The sequence below is a fragment of the Microcaecilia unicolor genome, unplaced genomic scaffold (assembly GCF_901765095.1).
Source record: "Microcaecilia unicolor unplaced genomic scaffold, aMicUni1.1, whole genome shotgun sequence".
Classification (NCBI taxonomy): domain Eukaryota; kingdom Metazoa; phylum Chordata; class Amphibia; order Gymnophiona; family Siphonopidae; genus Microcaecilia; species Microcaecilia unicolor.
In genome coordinates this window covers 19,087-40,116 of record NW_021963249.1, presented here as the reverse complement: position 1 = coordinate 40,116, position 21,030 = coordinate 19,087, and the positions used below count along the sequence as shown (strand labels likewise).

General features: G+C 49.5%; 1 protein-coding gene across 1 annotated transcript in view; it reads right to left on the bottom strand.

The window, feature by feature from the left end:
- The window catches only part of LOC115459107 (eIF-2-alpha kinase activator GCN1-like), a 51,768-nt gene that overhangs the window by 14,221 nt on the left and 16,517 nt on the right, over nucleotides 1-21,030 (bottom strand). Inside the window, exons 3-4 of the mRNA XM_030188972.1 lie at nucleotides 12,118-12,266; nucleotides 6,573-6,680 (exon numbers count right to left, since the gene is read on the bottom strand). Coding sequence (XP_030044832.1) covers nucleotides 6,573-6,680; nucleotides 12,118-12,266 — 257 coding nt within the window. The remainder of the gene's footprint in view (nucleotides 1-6,572; nucleotides 6,681-12,117; nucleotides 12,267-21,030) is intronic.

Here is a 21,030-nt window from a genome sequence, read left to right as displayed (position 1 = left end):
CCATTCTATGGAGAAGTTATAGCTGAAGGTAAAATTATGTATAATCATACCTGATAATTTTCTTTCCATTAATCATAGCTGATCAATCCATAGACTGGTGGGTTGTGTCCATCTACCAGCAGGTGGAGATAGAGAGCAAACTTTTGCCTCCCTATATGTGGTCATGTGCTGCCGGAAACTCCTCAGTATGTCGATATCAAAGCTCCATCCGCAGGACTCAGCACTTAGAGAATTACACCCACGAAGGGACACTCTGCCCAGCTCACCACCGCCGAAACGGGGGAGGGGAATTAACCCAGCTCATCCCCACACAAGTGGGGGAGGGGAATCCGTCCAGCTCATCCCCGCGGAGCGGGGGAGGGACACCACACCCGCCGATGCGGGGGGATCTGGCTTATCCTGCAACCGCAACCGCGGGAGGAGCTGACTGACCCTAACACCGCCGAAGCGGGAGGGGTACAAAGCTGCCCTACAGCCGCACGAAGCGGGAGGGAGTGCCGGCAGAATTTATGTCTCAATCCAGCCCCGTAAAACGGAGGGGAGAGGAATGCAGCAGCTCACTGTAACACAAACTCGTCTCAACTCTTGAAGAATCCAAGTGAAAGAACTTGAACACGAAGTCTTTCTGAAATAACTGAAGACTAAACTTGAACCTGAAATGCAACCAGAATAAAAACAGAACAGATATCTGGGAGGGGCTATGGATTGATCAGCTATGATTAATGGAAAGAAAATTATCAGGTATGATTATACATAATTTTACCTTCCATATCATCAAGCTGATCAATCCATAGACTGGTGGGATGTACCGAAGCAGTACTCACCCAGGGCGGGACATTGAAATCCCTGACCTCAACATTGAAGCTCCAAACCGGGCCTCCGCCCGTGCAGCCACAGTCAAACGGTAATGCTTGGAGAATGTATGAGCCGAAGCCCAAGTTGCCGCCTTGCATATCTCTTCCAAGGAGACGGATCCGGCCTCTGCCATCGAGGCCGCCTGAGCTCTCGTGGAGTGAGCCTTCAGCTGGATAGGCGGCACCTTCCCCGCGGCCACATAAGCCGCTGCAATGGCTTCCTTGACCCATCTTGCCACTGTAGGCTTAGCAGCCTGCAGACCCTTACGAGGACCTGCAAACAGGACAAACAGATGATCCGATTTCCGGAAATCATTGGTCACTTCCAAGTATCTGAAGATGACTCGTCTCACATCCAGATATTTAAGAGCAGAGTACTCCTCTGGGTAGTCCTCCCTACGAAAGGAAGGGAGACAGAGCTGCTGATTCACATGGAAGCGAGAAACAATCTTGGGCAGGAAGGAAGGCACTGTGCGAATAGTCACTCCTGCCTCAGTGAACTGCAGAAAAGGCTCTCGACATGAGAGCGCCTGGAGCTCGGAAACTCTTCTGGCTGAAGTGATAGCCACCAAAAAGACTGCTTTCAACGTCAGGTCTTTCAGAGATGCCCTCGACAAGGGTTCAAAAGGCGGCTTCTGCAATGCTCTTAGCACCAGGTTGAGATTCCACGCAGGCACCACTGAGTGCAGAGGAGGGCGCAGGTGATTAACTCCCTTGAGAAAGCGCACCACATCTGGCTGCGAAGCCAGGGAAGCACCCTTCAGGCGGCCCCTGAAGCAAGCCAGAGCCGCTACCTGGACTTTAAGGGAACTGAGCGACAGGCCTTTCTCCAGACCTTCTTGCAGGAACGCCAACACTGAAGAAATTGGAGCAGTGAAGGGAGAAAGTGAGCCTGCTTCACACCATGCTGCAAAGATACGCCAAACCCTGGCGTAAGCAGTAGAAGTAGAGCGTTTCCTCGCTCTCAGCATAGTGGCGATGACCTTGTCTGAGAAGCCCTTCTTCCTCAGACGCTGCCGCTCAATAGCCAGGCCGTAAGACCAAAGGGAGAGGGATCCTCCATCACCACGGGACCCTGATGTAACAGGCCCTGCTCCACTGACAGCCGCAGAGGATCGTCGACTGAGAGCCTGATCAAGTCCGCATACCAGGGACGTCTGGGCCAATCCGGACCCACCAGGATTACCCTGCCGGGATGCTTTGCCACCCGGTCTAGCACCCTGCCCAACATGGGCCAGGGCGGGAACACATAGAGGAGCTCTTGTGTCGGCCACTGTTGGAGAAGAGCATCTACTCCCAGGGATCGAGGGTCCCGTCCTCTGCTGAAAAAGCGCGGCACTTGGCAATTGGCCGATGACGCCATCAGATCTAGGCTCGGCTGGCCCCAGCGCTTCGTGATGTCCAAGAACGCCTGAGCAGATAGTTGCCACTCTCCGGGCTCCAAGGTATGGCGACTGAGAAAGTCCGCCTTGACATTCATGACTCCGGCAATGTGGGCCGCTGAAAGCTGCTCCAGGTTCGCTTCCGCCCACTGGCAAAGACTCATAGCCTCTTTGGCTAGAGGGGCGCTCTTGGTACCTCCCTGGCGGTTGATATAGGCCACAGCCGTGGCATTGTCCGACAGGACCCGTACAGGCTACAACACCAGTACCGGGATGAACTCCAATAACACCAACCGAATGGCTCTGAGTTCCAGGAGGTTGATAGACCACTTGCCTCTGCAGGAGACTAGAGCCCCTGCGCTGTCCTTCCCAAGCAGTGGGCTCCCCAGCCCATCAAAGAGGCGTCTGTCGTGACGACAATCCACTCCGGGGTCACCAGAGGCAATCCTGCAGACAACTTGTCTGTCTGCGTCCACCAGCTCAGCGCCTTGCGCACTGCTGGGTCCACGGGAAGGCGCACAGCATAATCCTCCGACATCGGAGTCCAGCGCAGCAGCAGAGATAGCTGTAGTGGTCTCATATGAGCCCTGGCCCAGGGCACTACTTCCATCATGGCCGTCATAGAGCCCAACAGCTGCACGTAGTCCCAAGCCCGAATAGGAGAGGCTACTAGGAACTAGTCCACCTGAGCCTGAAGCTTGACAATCCGATTGTCTGGCAGGAACACTCTGCCCACTTGGGTGTCGAATCGAACTCCCAGATACACCAAGGACTGAGTCGGGCGCAGCTGGCTCTTCTTCCAGTTGATGATCCATCCCAGGGAGCTCACCAGAGCAACTACCCGGTCCATAGCTTTGCCGCACTCTGCATAAGAGGGGGCTCGGATCAACCAGTCGTCCAGATAAGGATGGACTTGTACTCCTTCCTTTAGCAGGAAGGCCGCTATGACCCCCATTACTTTGGAAAAGGTCCGCGGAGCAGTAGCCAACCCGAAAGGGAGGGCTCTGAACTGGAAGTGTCGTCTCAGGACTGTAAAACGCAGAAAGCGTTGGAGAGGAGGCCAGATGGGAATATGCAGGTACGCTTCCTTGATGTCCAAGGAAGCCAAGAACTCTCCTGCCTTCACTGCCGCTATAACAGAGCGGAGAGTCTCCATGCGAAAGTGCCTCACTTTCCAGGCCCGATTGACCCCTTTGAGGTCGAGGATAGGCCGGACAGAACCTCCTTTCTTTGGAACCACAAAGTAAATGGAGTAACGTCCCTTGCCAATCTGATTTTTTGGCACCGGAACGACCGCACCCAGGCGGATCAGGTTGTCCAAGGTCTGCTGCACTGCCACAGCTTGACCGGAGACTTGCAGGGAGAGAGTACAAACCCGTCTCTTAAGGGTTGGCAGAACTCTAGCTTGTAGCCGTCTCTGATGACTTCCAGCACCCACGCGTCTGAAGTTATAGTGGTCCACTCGCCCAGAAACGAGGACAGCCGTCCTCCAATCTGCACTAGGGCGTGGACCAAGGCCCCGTCATTGGGTACGAGACCCTGGGGGAGGACCGGAGGGAGCACCTCCGGGACGGCGGTCTCTGCGAAAGGAATGCTGCTTGGGGGAGAAATTCCTCTTGAAGGAAGAGGGGGCAGAGGAACCCGACTTGCCCGGGCGGTACCGACGGGCTTCCAGCCACCGTTCTCTGGAGGTACCGGGACGAGTACTAGCCCGAGCCCTGACCTCTGGTAATTTCTTGCCCTTAGACGTGCCGAGACCGGTCACGATTTTGTCCAGCTCGACCCCAAAGAGCAGCTTGCCTTTAAAAGGCAATCTAGCCAGGCGGGATTTAGAGGCGTGGTCAGCAGACCAATGTTTCAGCCAAAGCCACCGCCGCGCAGAGACTGTCTGAGCCATGCCTTTAGCTGAGGCTCTCAAGACATCATACAGCAAGTCTGCCAAATAGGCTAAGCCCGATTCCAGGGCCGGCCAATCAGCCCTCAAGGAAAGATCCGAGGGGGAAGCCCGCTGCACCATAGTCAGGCACGCCCTGGCCACATAGGAGCCGCAAACTGAGGCCTGCAAACTTAAAGCAGCTGCCTCAAAGGACGACCTTAAGGCCGCCTCCAATCTTCTGTCTTGGGCGTCCTTTAGGGCCGTGCCACCTTCCACCGGCAACGCCGTTTTCTTAGTCACCGCAGTGATTAAAGAATCCACGGTAGGCCACAGATAGGCCTCACGTTCACTCACAGCCAAAGGATAGAGGCGGGACATAGCCCTAGCCACTTTAAGGCTCGTTTCCGGGACATCCCATTGAGCCGCAATTAAGGTGTGCATGGCATCATGCACGTGGAAGGATCTAGGCGGGCGCTTCGTCCCCAGCATAATGGCAGAGCCAACAGGGGCTGAGGGAGAGACGTCCTCCGGAGAGGAAATCTTCAAAGTGTCCATGGCCTGTAAAAACAGGTTGGGCAAATCCTCTGGGCTAAAAAGCCGCGCTGCAGAGGAGTCATCCGCTCCATCCGAGCGGGGATCTATCTCCTCCAAGGAATCCGCAAAGGACCGTTGGGAGACCTCAGACACGCTGCCCTCATCTACATCGGAGGAGACAAAGTCCTCCAAGGCCTGGAAATCAACCCGAGGGCGTTTACCTCTGGGAACCTCAACCTCTTTATCAGAAGAGGGAGCAGGGGCAGCGTTTTGCATGAGGAAAGCCTGATGCAGCAGCAAAACAAACTCGGGGGAGAAACCCCCCAGACTGTGCACTTCCGCAGCCTGGGCAACAGCCCTAGACGCACTCTCAACCGGCGCTCGCAATAGCGGGGGAGAGACATGCTGCGCATCCAAAATGGCGTCCGGCGCGAAACTCCGCGAAGGAGCCGCGCGGGAAGAACGGCGCTTAACTTTAGCCGCTTGTGCCGTCGCCCAAATTAAGGGCGTTCATGGCATTGTCTCCAACCTCAAGGGCGGCCCACGAAGAAGCCGTCCGAGCCGCGTGGCCGGCCAAGATGGCGGAGGCGAGGAGCGGGGGATGGGCGTTTATGGCGGGAAAAAACCGCCACGCCGGAGGAACGACCGGGACATTCATCGGTCACTAAACTGTCACCCATCAAGGGCGAATCAGGTTGTAAAACCCCCGCATCCCCTCTAGAAGCGCTCCAGCGATCCGGGGAGCGACCCTTTGCGCCCTCGCCCTCCGACGCCATATGCCACGAGGAGAAGAATCGGGGAACCCCCTGCCCGCTATAAAAAGGTAAAATTACCTGCTTGCCGCTCCGAGCTGCAACGAACTGGTGTCCCAGTGAGTAGCTGCAATGAACGTTTAAAGAAACGTCGAATTAAACGCCTTTAAAGACGTTTAAAATTTTTTTTTTTTTTTTTTTTTAAACGGAGCCAGCGGGAGGGGGGAGAAAAGGAGGGACCTGGCACCACCAGGTTTGCACTTGCTCAAAAGAGCCCTCAACCCCAGGCCTCAACAAAACCTAAGGATTAGGCTTGGAGGCCTAGCCAGAGCTGCTGCTGTGTGTGACCACCACCTGCTGAGATAGAGAACATACTGAGGAGTTTCCGGCAGCACATGACCACATATAGGGAGGCAAAAGTTTGCTCTCTATCTCCACCTGCTGGTAGATGGACACAACCCACCAGTCTATGGATTGATCAGCTTGATGATATGGAAATAAGCAATTACTGAAGAGCTTGGGGAGGTGATTTTGGGCTAATGTAGGAAAAAGGAGGAGAGCCATAAGGTGAGGCAGGGTGGACAATAACTATGACTGATTTTAGCATTTGTTCCAACATGAAGAGTGTGGATGGAGACACTCTCAACGTGCTAATGAGTTTCCTGTTGGGATAAATTTTATATTATCATGATCATTGTTCTTTTACTGGTAGGTTGTTTGTTAGGGTACAGATAGGTTTGGCATAGGGGAAAGGGTATGAGCTATGCACATATGAGGTGTAATGTACCTATTCATATAAGTATATATACAGACCATTTTGAAAACTCAACAACAACAACAAAGTAAAACCCTGTAAAATCTTCTGATGGCATCAAAACTTTGCTGCTACAGAATGCTCCACGCTGGAATCCTTGTAAGAGGCAAATTGCACCTACTGGATGGCAGTAAAGCCATCTGGGAAGAATTCAGATTAATACCCATAAAAATAAAACAGCTACAAGTTTCCTTTTACTACACTCATCACACTTGTAGCACCACTGCCTCTTTGTTTACTTATTTATTGTTGCTTGTTTTGGGGTAATCCCAGATTAAAGTCATCCACATGTAGATTTAATGCAAATACCCCTTTATAATATTGAATTTAATATAATACTACATTTTCCATATTCCTCACCTTAATGAAGAGGCTCATAAGCTTTGCTGGTAGGTTTCTACCCTCATCTTCAATGTAATGCTTCATCAGGAAGCCCATCCCCTGGATGCCACTAACAGCAATTGGGATCTGCAATATAAAACAAGGTGCTACAGACAAAATCCCATTCACTGTTACCTGTGCCTCCTTATCATATGCTATCAGGTATGTCGTATTGATTCACAGTTACCACTGAAAAGCAGCCAACAATGTCCATATATTAGGTTTGATTTGGATATGGATTTCAGATTTTATCACTCACTTTGTTCTTTTAAAATATATAATATGGGTACTTATTGTCTGTATCTTACCAGCAGGTTTAGAGTGGGTTACAAAAGAATTTTAACAATCAAACAAAAACAACAAAATAACAAACAAACAGAAAATAAAATCACATTTGAACAATTCAAAATTTTTGAAGAATAAGATTCCAATGATTTCCTATATATGATCGTTGCATTGTAATTTCAGATGTAAAAATTCCAGAGTTTAGCAGCTTGATAAAGAAGCAGTAAGATATCTTCTATTCTAGTATAATTAGCAGAGACAACAAACGAGGCATATAAGCAGGAGCTACACCTAGCAAGATCCTAAAAACCACAATACAAGTTTAAAATAGCAATGGATATGGATGAGTAGCAGTGACGTTTGATAAGAAGCAGAGTTTCCCTTAGAATATTTAGCATGGCAAAGTAACCTAGTCACAGCTGTAGGTGCATAAAGGAGAGTTCGGTACAACCAAAAAAACAAGGCAGATAATAGCATGAACTAATATTTTCAAATATTTTTTGATATGCCTGATCACCTTTAATTTATAAAAGGCTCACTGTATTAGTTATTTATATGGCCCTTCATGGTCAAGTGAGAATCCAAAACAACCCCTAAAACACAAGTAAGGATTCAATGGGGGGGTAAAAACTTCATTGAATAATATCCAGCATATTCAACCTGAAAGTCCTTAACTCCTCCTAATTTCTATAAACCTTTCCCTTACACACACCCCCTCATCCGTAACCACCTTATCAAGACAACCCCAGTCTTCATGATTGCATCATATTTAGCTCTGTCACTTTTCTTAATTCCCTAGGTCTTGTTTCCAATAACCCTTTATACACTTACCTATCTTCTAGAATTAAGCACCCCCTTCCCCCCACTTTCATTCTTTCTGCACCAATATGAACGTTAAGACTACTCAAAACGAAGGGTCATATTGTTACAATGTATTCTATCCTTGTACACATTCTTCCCACATTCATATTAGCCATGATTTTTGAAAGTGCTCTATGTAGCATTCTAAATTGGTATTCCTGCATTTCTGCCCTATGTACCACTGTCAGCATTTCTTTTACCAGCTTCTTAAAATTAAGCATGTCTACTTGAACCCTTAAATCCTTTGTCCATTTTTCCTATTTCTTGCTGAAGTCTCTAGGAGGCCTACAGTATATAGAGCCTATTGCAGTCTAGATACTATTAGACATTCTGGGGCAGATTTTTCCATAAATTCATGCATCTTATCCCCACGTCTAGAATAAAGGTCTACTCTGTCTAACAAATTAAGGTAATGGTGATTTCTATCCTCAGTGTGAAGTTACCATTACCGCCAATGGGCATAACGTCACTAACATTTGGGTTCAGATTCTATAATCTCATCAATTCATAGCCTTGGTATAATACTATTTTTTATGTTGGGGGGGGGGGGGAGGGTGGAGGTAGGACTCCAATCTGGGCATGTAAAAGATAAATAAGAAGCCAAGGGGATGCACAGACTGTTTCAAATGTCAGGGTGGTGTAATCACTTTGTCCTAACAGCCAATATTGTAAATATCAAAATAAGCAGGCTTAATTATATATTTTTATATAATCAAGTCTGAGCACCCGTTACTTCTAGTTACCATGTAATTGCTCTATTTTCATCTTAGGCCTTTGAACACCCTAGGAAAACCTAGAGAATTCCCACTGGATTATGAAATGATCCTCCTTTATCATGAAAATGGGAATAAGTTGCATATAACCATTTAGGAAAGAATGCCATACGATATAAACATATTCTTCCACAGCTAGATAGAGCATCAGGGAGAGGAAGAAAGAAATAAAAACAGTTGCTGGACCTCGGGGGAGGGGTGGAATGTGTGGAAGATGTGGGCTCTTGGAGGCAGACAGTAGATGCTGTTCGGGGCGGGCAAAGATGCCAGTTCGGGGGTGCAGGTGGAAGATGCTGGTTCTTTGGGGGGGGGGGGGGGGGGGGGGGGGGGGGGTGGGTGGAAGATGCCTGAACTTGTGGGGGGGAGAGGGGTGGCTCGCAAGACTGCTGCTTGAAGTCTCGGTGGCCATTTGAAATAAGTGGCGGCTGCGAGAGGATCAGCGGCAGCGGGCAGGAAAGCGTGGGGACCTTTCCTGTCCCAAAGGAACTCACTAGACCACCAGGTGGTGTTACGTGTGGGTGGGAGGGAGGGAGGGAGCTGAAGCCAGTTAGGGTAGTCTCTGTTTCCCCTTCCACATACACTCAAAACAAACCTATGAGCTGCTGCATCCACATTGTTCTTTATTGTTGGTAGCATTTTTATCTCACTTATATTTTCAAACATACCGACTTGTGCAGCATACGGATGTACACAGAGGAAGTATAATAACGGAATAACTTTTCATAGAGTTTTTCATAGGTAGAGTAGCAATTTATTTATAAATTGCAATCAGTGTGTCATTTAGAGGAGTGGCTAAAGGGACACACCTTAGCACTGTTACATTCATGCAGAGATTTTTTTCTCTGGTAATGGGTCACTAAAATAGACATCATGTTCTAAGAATCAGGTGCTCAACATTCAGAATTTCTGTTTATTTACTTATTTATTACATTTATATCCCACATTAAACATGAATTAGGTTGAAACCTGGGAGAATTTTCCCTGTGCCTACATTAAAAGAAGAAGATAGCATGTGGGAATTTGCTCCTTTTGTTTTGTGGATTGAAGTGGTATATTATAAAAATGCCCTTGCCTTTTTTAATTACTACTATTTTACAGAGAGGTATCAAACCTATAAATGGCAAGTGACCGACTCACCTGCAAATGCGCAGTAGAGACTTCCCTCTCTGTCCCGCCCCCGCGTCAAGACATGATGACGGGGGGAGGGGGGCAGGACAGAGAGGGAAACTGCGCGGAAGGGGAGGGAGGGAACCGCTGACGTCGCTACCGCTCCCCCCCCAAGGTAGCCGCTACCGCCCCCCCCCCCCCGGAGTCGCCACCACCCCCCCCCTTCACCCGGCCCGGGCCCTCTCTTCGTTATTCAACTTACAGCAGCGCCGAAACAGCAGCAAGCAGCTCAGCTTCAGCTCCCGTCGGCCTTCCTTCCCTGCCTGTGCCCCGCCCTCGCCGACGTGACGTCACACGAGGGCGAGGCATAGGCAGTGAAGGAAGGCCAACGGGAGCTGCTGCTTGCTGCTGTTTTGGCGCTGCTGTGAGTTGAATAATGAAGAGAGGGCCCGGGCCGGGTGAAGGGGGGGGGGGGGGTGGCGACTCCGGGGGGGGGGGGGGGGGGCGGTAGCGGCTACCTTGGGGGGGGGGAGGGGACATGGGAGGTCTCAGAAGGAGGGGGGGCCTTGGAGCTGGGAGGGCTGGACTGAAGGGGGCCTTCCAGCTGGCTGGGAAGAAGGCACAGGGGGGGCCTTGGAACTGGGAGGGAGGGAAGGGGGCCTTGGGAGCTGGGGGAGGCCTGGGGCCTTGGAACTGGGAGGGAGGGTGGGGGGCCTTGCAGCTGGGAAGGGGGAGGACTGGAGCCTTGGAGCTGGGAGGGAGGGCAGGGGGGCCCTTACAGTTGTGAGGGAGAGCAGGGGGCCTTGGAACTGGGAGGGAGGGAGGGCCGGGGGCCTTGGGAGCTGGGGGGGAGGGCCTGGGGCCTTGGAACTGGGAGGGAGGGAGGGCGGGCAGGGGGCCTTGCAGCTGGGAAGGGGGGAGGACTGGAGCCTTGGAGCTGGGAGGGAGGGCAGGGGGGCCCCTACAGTTGTGAGGGAATGGGGCCCCTTACAGTTGTGAGGGAGAGCAGGGGGCCTTGGAACTGGGCGGGAGGGAAGGGGGCCTTGGGAGCTGGGGGGAGGGCCTTGGAACTGGGAGGGAGGGAGGGCAGGGGGCCTTGCAGCTGGGAAGGGGGGAGGACTGGAGCCTTGGAGCTGGGAGGGAGGGACAGAGGGGGCCTTGGAGCTGGCAGGGAAGGAGGATGGCAGGGGGCCTTGCAGCTGCAACGGGAGGGGGGCCTTGGGAAAAAAAACATTCCAATACGCGCCCGTTTTAACGGGCTTAACGGCTAGTTGATTAATAAAGGAAGGGTTTCCTTCACGCAGAAGTTCTGTCCAGCGTCTAAATGTGCCAACATTGCCCAGTTCAGCACACTATTAGCCGCCAAGTTTATATAAAGTTAATTATGTTCCGTGGAAAATAAATCTGTTCCTTCAGGCTGCTTGCTATGTGAATAATCTATCACTGTTCCATTATTGCTACCAAGTATTACATATTAAGGGCATTTGCTTTAAACTTTGCTTTAATTTGTTTATCCAGTCCTTACATGCACATAGCTTTGCTTTTTAAACCCAAACGTGAATCCTAAGGGTGGCTGAACAATTAAGTATAAACTGTGTTGTTTCTGACTACTTGTTTTGGACTGCTTTGGGTCCTGCTAATCTGTACATAAGAAGAAAATAATTTATGTTACTTTTACTAGAATTTTTACTGCTTGTAGAATCTAGCTTTCTTGGGGGGAGGGGGTCAAGGTGACTGCGGCTCAACAAGGGCTGGGCGGGCCAGGAGCTGGAATGGAGGAGATTACTTGTGGCGGGGACAGGTTACATTCCCCATGGGGACGAGCAGGGATGGGTTAGAATCCCACAGGGACGGGTTAGATTTCTGTCTCCGTGGTCATTTTTGTTTTGTTTGTAATGCCAAGTTCTCTCACAAATATGCTCTGGAAAGAGAACTTGGCATTACAAACAAAACAAAAATGACCACCAACAGAAGAAGAGACCCACTGTAACAGAATTCCTCCAAAATCCAAATCTGCCAATCGGAAAATTAGGACCGTGGTTAATCAAATCAAATTCAGCACTTAGATCTAACAGCACAATAATAAAGCTCCTAAATCCAGTTCGGTTATTATTAGCAAATGCAGGGCTTTGGATTCCCCTTCAACAAAGTGCTGCCAAAGAGAATCAAGCAGTGGGGAAGGAGGTGGTCCCAGATATTCATGTACAGTAAGTCATAAGTCCTAAGTCTAAATTTTCCCTGATCAAATAAATGACAAAATCTCCTAAGTATCTAATCTTTTATGGGATAAACAGTGCATTGTCACCCAACTATTTCACTTTCCTGAGGAAACTTGTTGAGAAGCATCATAAAGGTTTACTGCTAGAATGCAAAGGATTTAATGTTTTCATAAAATACTTTTGGAGTTTTCCCAACATGAGAGCTTGCAACAGCTTTATCTCAATTTTAGGAAGGTGATTTTGAGAAATAATAGATATTATTCAGGGATAGATCCTTACCCTGTCTGCTGTGGAATTGCTGAAAGTCATTGCTTGCACACTGTCGCAGAATTTGGATGCGCAGAGCCTTCTTGGAGCAACGTTTATAGCGACAGATAGTGCCAAGCTCCTCCCATGTCTCACCATCCAGTCAATTCCAGAGACATCCGCTGTACCAAACAAGGTAACATGTTCAAACAGCTTGGCAGATTTACAGATCATCAGTTACTCAAGTTCAGCCACAATGACTAGTGGTGTAAAAACTTTTTTTTAGCTTAAATTTTATTAAGGGATTACAGAGTGTAGTAAATTTACAAATACAACTCAAAGATCTTAACAACCAAAGCCTGTATAAAATTTTCTTAATACAACTTGGTTACCCTCTATCCCCATCCCTCCCCTCCCTACTACCAGCCTGCAAAAAACAAGTGATCTCATCTCCACAGGTAAGTCAGTTAAACAGTTTTCAAATAGTGTAGTAGTAAAGGCCTCCAGCTTTTTACAAATTTATGCAACTGATCAGTTTTCATGGTAGTAAGCTTCTCCATAAGAAGCAAATAGCGAAATCTCTTATGCCAAGCAGTGAGAGTAGGAGTTGTGGCCTTTCTCCAATCCATAGCTATAACACCTCTAGCAACAATTTGCTAAATTCTATCTTGACTTGACAGATCCAACTGTGAAACCCCACAGTTGATAAGACACAGACCATGGGACATTTAGAAATGCTAAGTAGTAGTAGTAGTATTGCCCGCTCCTAGATATTGAGTATTGCTGAGAAAACCTGGGTCCAAAACAAGCTAATGATCAGGCACAGCCAACACATATGTGAGTAGGAGTCTTGTTTGCCGCACCCCTTCCAACAGAGAGATAACGGTGATGAAGAAATTTTTTTCTAATGCTCTGGAGTCATATATCATCGTAATAAGACTAAGTTCTTTTAATTTGGCTGAAATGGGAATTTTATTGGCCAGTGTATAATCTGCTCTTCCTCAGCGACCCTCCAGACCGGTCAAGACGCGTGGTTATGTCCTCCTACCAGCAGAGGGAGACTGAGAAAACACTAAGCTTTTGAAGCCTGTATATATAACCTGTGCAGAACCTCCACTAGCCAGTATTTTCTCAGTCTCAGCAGAGGTAGCAGTTGACAGCCTGTGCAGTCTCCAATAATCTGGTGAGGTAGTTTGTCATTGGGTCGTAGGATTTTTTCCTTCCAAACTTTATTCTGTTGCAGTACCCTGTACGTGTGTGTAAAAAAAAAAAAAAAAAAAAAAAGTGCTTTGGGGCCCTGGGTCTGGTGGGACCCAGTTTTTCCCCCTGGGGTGTTACACCTATGTTTGGGTCCCTCCCCCTGTGCTGCTCTCTATTTCTGTTTGCTTGGCAGCTTTGTGCCTCGGCTGCTTTCTCAGTATTGTAGCCTTGAGTGCCTTACAATTTCCAGATGCCAGAATTAGAGTACTGTGCCTTTAAGGTCAGTTATTCTATTTCATTTTGCTTGCCAGCTTTGTGCCTCGGCTGCTTTCTCAGTATTGTAGCCTTGAGTGCCTTACAATTTCCAGATGCCAGAATTAGAGTACTGTGCCTTTAAGGTCAGTTATTCTATTTCGTTTTGCTTGGCAGCTTTGTGCCTCGGCTGCTTTCTCAGTATTGTAGCCTTGAGTGCCTTACAATTTCCAGCTGCCAGAGTTGGAGTACTGTGCCTTTAAGGGCATTTATTTCTTTATTTTCAGCGGACCGAACGGGGGTTTCGATTCCTTGCTGGAACGAGAGAGCAGCGCTTTCTTCAGTGCTTTTGCAGTGTGAGGGAGTTTTTGGTTTGGCGCGTTTGCGGAACAGCTTTTCCCTTCCCTCGTGGTTTATGGCGGCCCAGCTCCTCCGATGTCGCGCGTGCTCGTGGCGAGGGGTAGAGGCGCCGGGTGCTCAGTGTAGCTTTGCGGTGCACCTATAAAGGTGGCTGCGGCACCCCCCAACTTGACCGCGGAGGGATCGATGGTGTCGGGAGTCTCCGGGTCAGCGGGAGCGTAGGCAGGGCCGCTGTCAGCGGGAACAGTTTCGGCGGGAACAGCCGCCATCTTGAGTCTGACGCGGCCCGTGGAGCCAGCTGTTTTTGGGCCTGCGGCCTCCGTTTTTGGCACAAAAGGGCCTAATGACGGTCCAGGAATGGTGGGCTTTCCTCCAGATTTTGTCTGGACGCGGTATCAGGCCTGGAGATCGGGACCCCTCCCCCCCCCTAATTGGAAGAGGGGGCTATTTCCGTCTTGGCTGAGAGACCACGGTTAGAGTGGTCAGAGGACAGGCAATGTTTTTCTCCTGTAGCTGCAGAAGCTGTGCTTAGTGATCTGGGGGAGTCAGATGGAATTGACGGCTCTCAGGAGCAGGATTGGTGGATTCCTGGAGAGGATCCTTCAATAGTGCGGATTTTCCATAGAGATGAGCTGTCAGAACTCATAGATCAGGTGTCGTCCACCCTTCAGTTTGGTCCTGAGCTGGCTTTCAGGGAAACTGTCCAGGATCCGTTGGTGAAGGGCATTCAGCGTCAGGCGTGATCCTTCCCTATGAACAAGGATCTCCGGGAGATGATTTGTCAGGAATGGGATTTGCCGTGTAAGGTGGCAAAGGCAATGGCGAGGCTTTATCCCCTCCCTCAGGACGATAGGGATTCCTTTAAGGCTCCCACGGTAGATGCAGTAGTGACGGCAGTAATTATAGCTACGGCTATCCCGGTTGATAGAGGAACGGCGCTCCGTGATCCTCAGGATAGGAAGTTGGGATCTTTTCTCAAGCGTAGTTTTGTTTTGTCGGCTCTAGCCCTGCAGGCCTCGGTTTGTGGGGGTCTGGTAGCTCGGGCATGTTTTCGTTGGGCCGAGAAGCTCCTGGATGATTCGGTAGATGTTGGTTCTTCTGGGGGTCAGGAGTTAGCCGACTTGGACATGGGTTCATCCTTTTTGTCTGAGGCTTTTATGATTTGTTGCCTACTTCAGACAAAAAATATGGCTATGGTTGTGGGTCTCTGCCACTTAAGGGAGCTATGCTCTTTGGAGAAGATTTGGACAAGTTAGTGTGAGGTCTTAGTGATACCAAGGTTCTATGGCTTCCAGATTTTCGGTTCAAGGCAGGGGCCAGAACTAGTTCCTCTCGGGGACGGTTTAGGGAGGCTCAGCGGTATAGGCCGGGCAGATCGAGTGGGACCTACCCCTAGCTGTCTGTTTGTCTGTCCAATTTAGATTGTGAGCTCTGTTGAGCAGGGACTGTCTTTTCATGTTAATTTGGACAGCGCTGTATAAGTCTAGTAGTGCTATAGAAATGTTTAATAGTAGTAGGACCTCTAGGGGTCGGTTTTTCCAGCGCGCACAGTTCTTTCGTGAGAATCGTCGCGGAGGGCGTGGCTTTTCCGTAGGAGGTTAGTATTCACGCCGCAATTCCCAATGAAGGTGTGCGGGCTCAGGCTCTGGTGCATGTTGGGGCTCGGCTGAGTCTGTTTTACCAGAGCTGGGCCCAAATCAGGTCAGATCAGTGGGTTCTCAAGGTGTTTCGAGGCGGATATGCGCTGTTCTCCCGAAGTGTTTCTGGAATCCCTCTGTCGGTCTTGGAGCAAGAGGGCAGCAGTGAGGGACACTCTGCGGTGGCTGCTCGCATTGGGAGCTGTGGTTCCTGTTCCTTCAGATCAGCAACGCTCAGGGTGCTATTTGATCTATTTTGTGGTCCACAAGAAAGAGGACACTTTTCGTCCCATTTTAGATCTCAAAAGGGTCAATGCGGCACTCAAGGTGCCCTCTTTCCGGATGGAGACGTTGCGGTCGGTCACTGGTGCGGTCCGGAAAGGAGAGTTTCTCACTTCCCTGGATTTGACGGAAGCTTATCTTCACTTTCCTTCGTGCAGCCTTTTGGTTCCAAGTTACAGGGTCCGATTTGTCGGTTCCTTGCAGAGAAGGCGCCGACGGCCCGTACTTATCGTCAGGTCCTGGGCCTGATGGCGGCGACCATAGAGGTAGTTCCGTGGGCCAGGGCGCACATGCGTCAGGTACAGTCAGCTCTGTTCAGTCGTTGGTCCCCTCTGTCGCAGGACTTGGAAATGTGTTGTCCGCTGTCGGTGGCCCCTCGTCTCAGTCTCCGCTGGTGGCTCAACCCGCGCAATTTGGGAACAGGAATGCCGTTGGAGTCCCCACAGGGGCTGGTAATGGTCACGGATGCCAGTCTGCAAGGTTGGGGGGCACATTGTCTCGGTCAGGTAGCTCAAGGCCGGTGGTCTCGGGCAGAAGCAGAGTGGTCCATCAACCGGCTGGAAACTCGGGCCATTCGGGTGGTGCTCCAGGCCTTGACGTCGGTGGTTCGCCACAAGGCAGTCCGAGTGCTCTGTGACAATGCCATGGCAGTAGCATATGTCAACCGTCAAGGGGGGACGAAGAGCCTTGGCGGCGCAGTTGAACTCATCTTCAGGCTCTCTTGGCAGCGCATGTGGCCGGGGTAGGTCACATAGATGCAGATTATCTCAGCAGGCACACTCTAGATCCCAGAGAGTGGTCTTTTCTTCGGTCAGTGTTCCAGTGAGTTGTGTCGGTCTGGGGACTTTCGGTGATCTTAGGGCAACGGCTCGCTATGCGCAAGTTCAGAGATTTTTTTTTTTTTCAGTCGCTGAAGAGACCCTTGAGCGGAGGGAATCGACGCTCTTCTGTTGCCTTGGCCTCGGGAGTGACTGTATGTGTTTCCTCCGTGGCTGTTAGTCGGTCGAGTAATATAGCGCATCGAACATCACTTCGGTCGGGTGATTCTGGTAGCTCCGGATTGGCAGCATCGACCATGGTACGGAGACCTGGTGCGGTTGGCAGGGGCGGCGGCCCTGCCTTTGTTGGGATCAGTTCTGTGTCAAAGCCCGATAATCATGCCGGATCCGGCTCGGTTTTCGCTTATGGCTTGGCTCTTGAGCGGCACAAGTTGAAGAAGAAGGGGCTTTCGTCCAGTGGCTTTGCTACGATGTTGAGTTGCCGTAGACGATCCACTTCCTTGGCGTATGTCCGGGTTTGGAGAATCTTTGAGCACTGGTGTGAAGACCATCGAGTTCGGCCGTTTCGCTCTTCGGTGGCGGAAGTTTTGGAATTTTTGCACGATGGTGTTGATAGGGGTCTGGCCTTGTCTACACTGGAGGTTCAGGTGGCAGCTTTGTCATGTTTTCGTGGGAAGCTTCAGTGAAAGTCCTTCGCGTCTGTGCCTGAGGTAGTGCGTTTTTTGAAGGGTGTTAAGTTGCTGCGTCCACCTCAGTGACGGATGGTGCCTCCGTGGGATTTGAAGCTAGTTTTGGATGCTTTGATCAGGCCTCCGTTTGTGCCGCTGGTATCGGCATCTTGTAAGGATTTATCTTTAAAGACGGTCTTGTTGGTGGCGATTACTTCAGCACGGAGTGTTTCAGAGCTTCAGGCTTTGTCTTGTAGGGAACCATTTTTGTCCTTTCTGAGGGAAAGGTTTCGTTGCGGACGGTGCTTTCCTTTTTTTGCCCAAGGTGGTTTCCGAGTTCCATGTTAATCAGGTCATCTCTCTGCCAGTGTTGGGTGATATGGCTGGAGATTCGGAGCAGCGTGGTATTGCCAAGCTGGATGTCAGGAGAGTTTTGAGTTGTTATCTCTCTGGAACTCAGGACTTCAGAGCCTCTGACCGTTTGTTCGTTCTTCATGGTGGCCCAAAGAAGGGTGCAGCGGCTCCTAAGGTGACCATAGCACGGTGGTTGAAGGAGGCGGTTGCATCTGCTTACTTGGTGAAGGGTCCTGTGGTGCCTAGGGGCTGGTCTGCTCATTCCACTAGGGGAATGGCAGCCTCGTGGGCGGAGAATAGTATGATTTCTCTGTTAGATATTTGTTGGGCTGCGGTTTGGTTTTCGTTGCATTCCTTTGTGAAGCATTATAGGATTCCTGTGCATGCAAAGGACGAGGTGCGCTTTGGGGCAGCAGTTTTGACCTCTGGCCTTAGTAGGTCCCTCCCGTAAGTTAGTTACTGCTCTGGTACGTCCCACGCGTCTTGACCGGTCTGGAGGGTCGCTGAGGAAGGTGAAATTAGATCTTACCTGCTAATTTTCTTTCCTCTAGACCCTCCAGACCGGTCAAGAGCCCGCCCTGTCTGTATTGGAGGCCAGGAGGTGTGTTTGTTGGATAATTCTTGGCTGCTGTAGATTGTTGTTTCTCTAATTGCAGACTGTTTATTTCTGTTTTGTGATAGGAGTCCGGGACAGGTGGGGCTCTTCTTTGATAGTCCACCTGTAGAAGCCCAACTGTTTTATCAAAGGCAAAGGAACATGTTTCCGTAAGAGCAAGCGGAAGATGTTTCTTGTTTTTGCAGTTTACTGTGACCACGTACAGGGTTGCTAGTTGTTGTTAGTGTTTTTTGTTTCTCTGCTTTGTCAGGGTTATACTGGCTAGTGGAGGTTCTGCACAGGTTATATATACAGGCTTCAAAAGCTTAGTGTTTTCTCAGTCTCCCTCTGCTGGTAGGAGGACATAACCACGCGTCTTGACCGGTCTGGAGGGTCTAGAGGAAAGAAAATTAGCAGGTAAGATCTAATTTCACCCTACTCTGTGATATCTAATTCTACTCTGGTCAAGCTCCCAATCAAGCATATATTTAAACCCTTTAGTGTCCAATGTTCCAGTAATAAACCATATGGGAACAGATTGATGGGAACACTGGACACTAAGGGGTTAGTTTTCTTCAGATCTGGAGGACTGACTACCTTATACAAAGCAGATAATAAGCCTTTGGCATCCCCCTTCTGGGAGTACTGCTTCTCCAGAGTATAAAATTCCTACTGAGTTACTTCTCTAATGGGGACACACCGAGGAGTATTTTCAAAGCACTTAGACTTACAAAGTTACATAGAGGGGCACAATCAAAAGGGACGCCCAAGTTTTTCTGAGGACATCCTCGCAGGACGTCCCCGTGAAGGGGCGGGGAAACCCGTATTATCGAAAGAAGATGGACGTCCATCTTTTGTTTCAATAATACGGTCGGGGACGCCCAAATCTGGAAATTTAGGTCGACCTAAGAGATGGTCGTCCTTAAACTTGGTAGTTTCTGATTTTCGGCGATAATGGAAACTGAGGACACCCATCTCAGAAACAACCAAATACAAGCCCTTTGGTCGTGGGAGGAGCCAGCATTCGTAGTGCACTGGTCCCCCTGACATGCCAGGACACCAACCGGACATCCTAGGGGGCACTGCAGTGGACTTCAGAAATTGCTCCCAGGTGCATAGCTCCCTTACCGTGTGTGCTGAGCCCCCCAAAACCACCCAAAAGCCACTACCCACAACTGTACACCACGGGGGGCATCTAGATGTGGGTACAGTGGGTTTCTGGTGGGTTTTGGAGGGCTCACATTTACCACCACAAGTGTAACAGGTGGGGGGGGGGGGGGGGGGGATGGGCCTGGGTCCACCTGTCTGAAGTGCACTGTACCCACTAAAACTGCTCCAGGGACCTGCATACTGCTGCGAAGGACCTGAGTATGACATTTGAGGCTGGCAAAAAATATTTTTAAAGAATTTCTTTGACGGTGGAAGGGGGTTACTGGCCACTGGGAGAGTAAGGGGAGGTCATCCCAGATTCCCTCCAGTGGTTATCTGGTCAGTTCGGGCACCTTTTCGTGGCTTGGTCGTAACAAAAAAAAGGACCAAGTAAAGTTGTCCAAGTGCTTGTCAGGGACGCCTTTCTTTTTTCGATTAAGGGTCGAGGAGGCCCATGTGTTAGGCACACCCAACTCCCACCTTCACTACACCTCTGACACGCCCCCTGGAACTTTGGTTGTCCCCGCGACAGACAGCAGTTGGGGATGCCAAAAAATCGGCTTTCGATTATGCCGATTTGGGCGACCCTGGGAGGACGCCCATCTTCCGATTTGTGTCGAAAGATGGGCATTCTTCTCTTTTGAAAATAAGCCCAATAGTAACTTATGGAACTTTGTAAGTCTAAGTGCTTTGAAAATATGCCTCACAGTAAACTATGTCTAATAGAAATAAAAAGCCAAGGCTGAGAGGTTAAACGCCCGCTTAACAGTTTCAAAATATTTCAACTGCCCTGCAAAATATAATTGATGAACAGCCCAAAGACCTCTATTTCCCTACTGATTGCTTGGTATAGTATCTTCTGGTTGACTCCCTCCTACAATATATGAAATAGGAGCCAGCCAAGAATACCAACTCTGTCCCCATTGGGAGACTGTTACTTGTTACTATAATTTCAGTATACGTTGCACAAATGGATTAACTATTGGGATTGACCTACCCATAGAACTCACTACCTATGGAAGGAGTTACACTCCATTACTGTTGTTCAATTTCATTTGCATGTATGTTTCATAGTAGGTGTGGCTCTGCAATCCCAAATATATCTATCTGAGTTGTGCAGCTAGGTAATAATTTTTCAGATCTGGGATCCCCATCCCACTTGTCTCCCTATGCCTTATGATAATTGCTTTGACTATTCTTGGTTTTCTGCTCCTCCATTACAAATGTATAATTAGCTTCTCCCAGTTATATAACACAGCTGCGCTTATTGAGATTGGTAATTCTTGGAAAAGATATAATAATCAGTATACATTTGTTTTGATGATAGCTAGTGGTATAAAAACTTTTAAAACTCTAGTACATAAGTAATGCCACACTGGGAAAAGACCAAGGGTTCATCGAGCCCAGCATCCTGTCCACGGCAGCGGCCAATCCAGGCCAAGGGCACCTGGCAAGCTTTCCAAACGTACAAACATTCTATACATGTTATTCCCGGAAATGTGGATTTTTCCCAAGTCCATTTAGTAGCGGTTTATGGACTTGTCCTTTAGGAAACCGTCTAACCCCCTTTTAAACTCTGCCAAGCTAACCGCCTTCACGAGTTTAAAAGGGGGTTAGACAGTTTCCTAAAGGACAAGTCCATAAACCGCTACTAAACGGGTCTCTCTTCT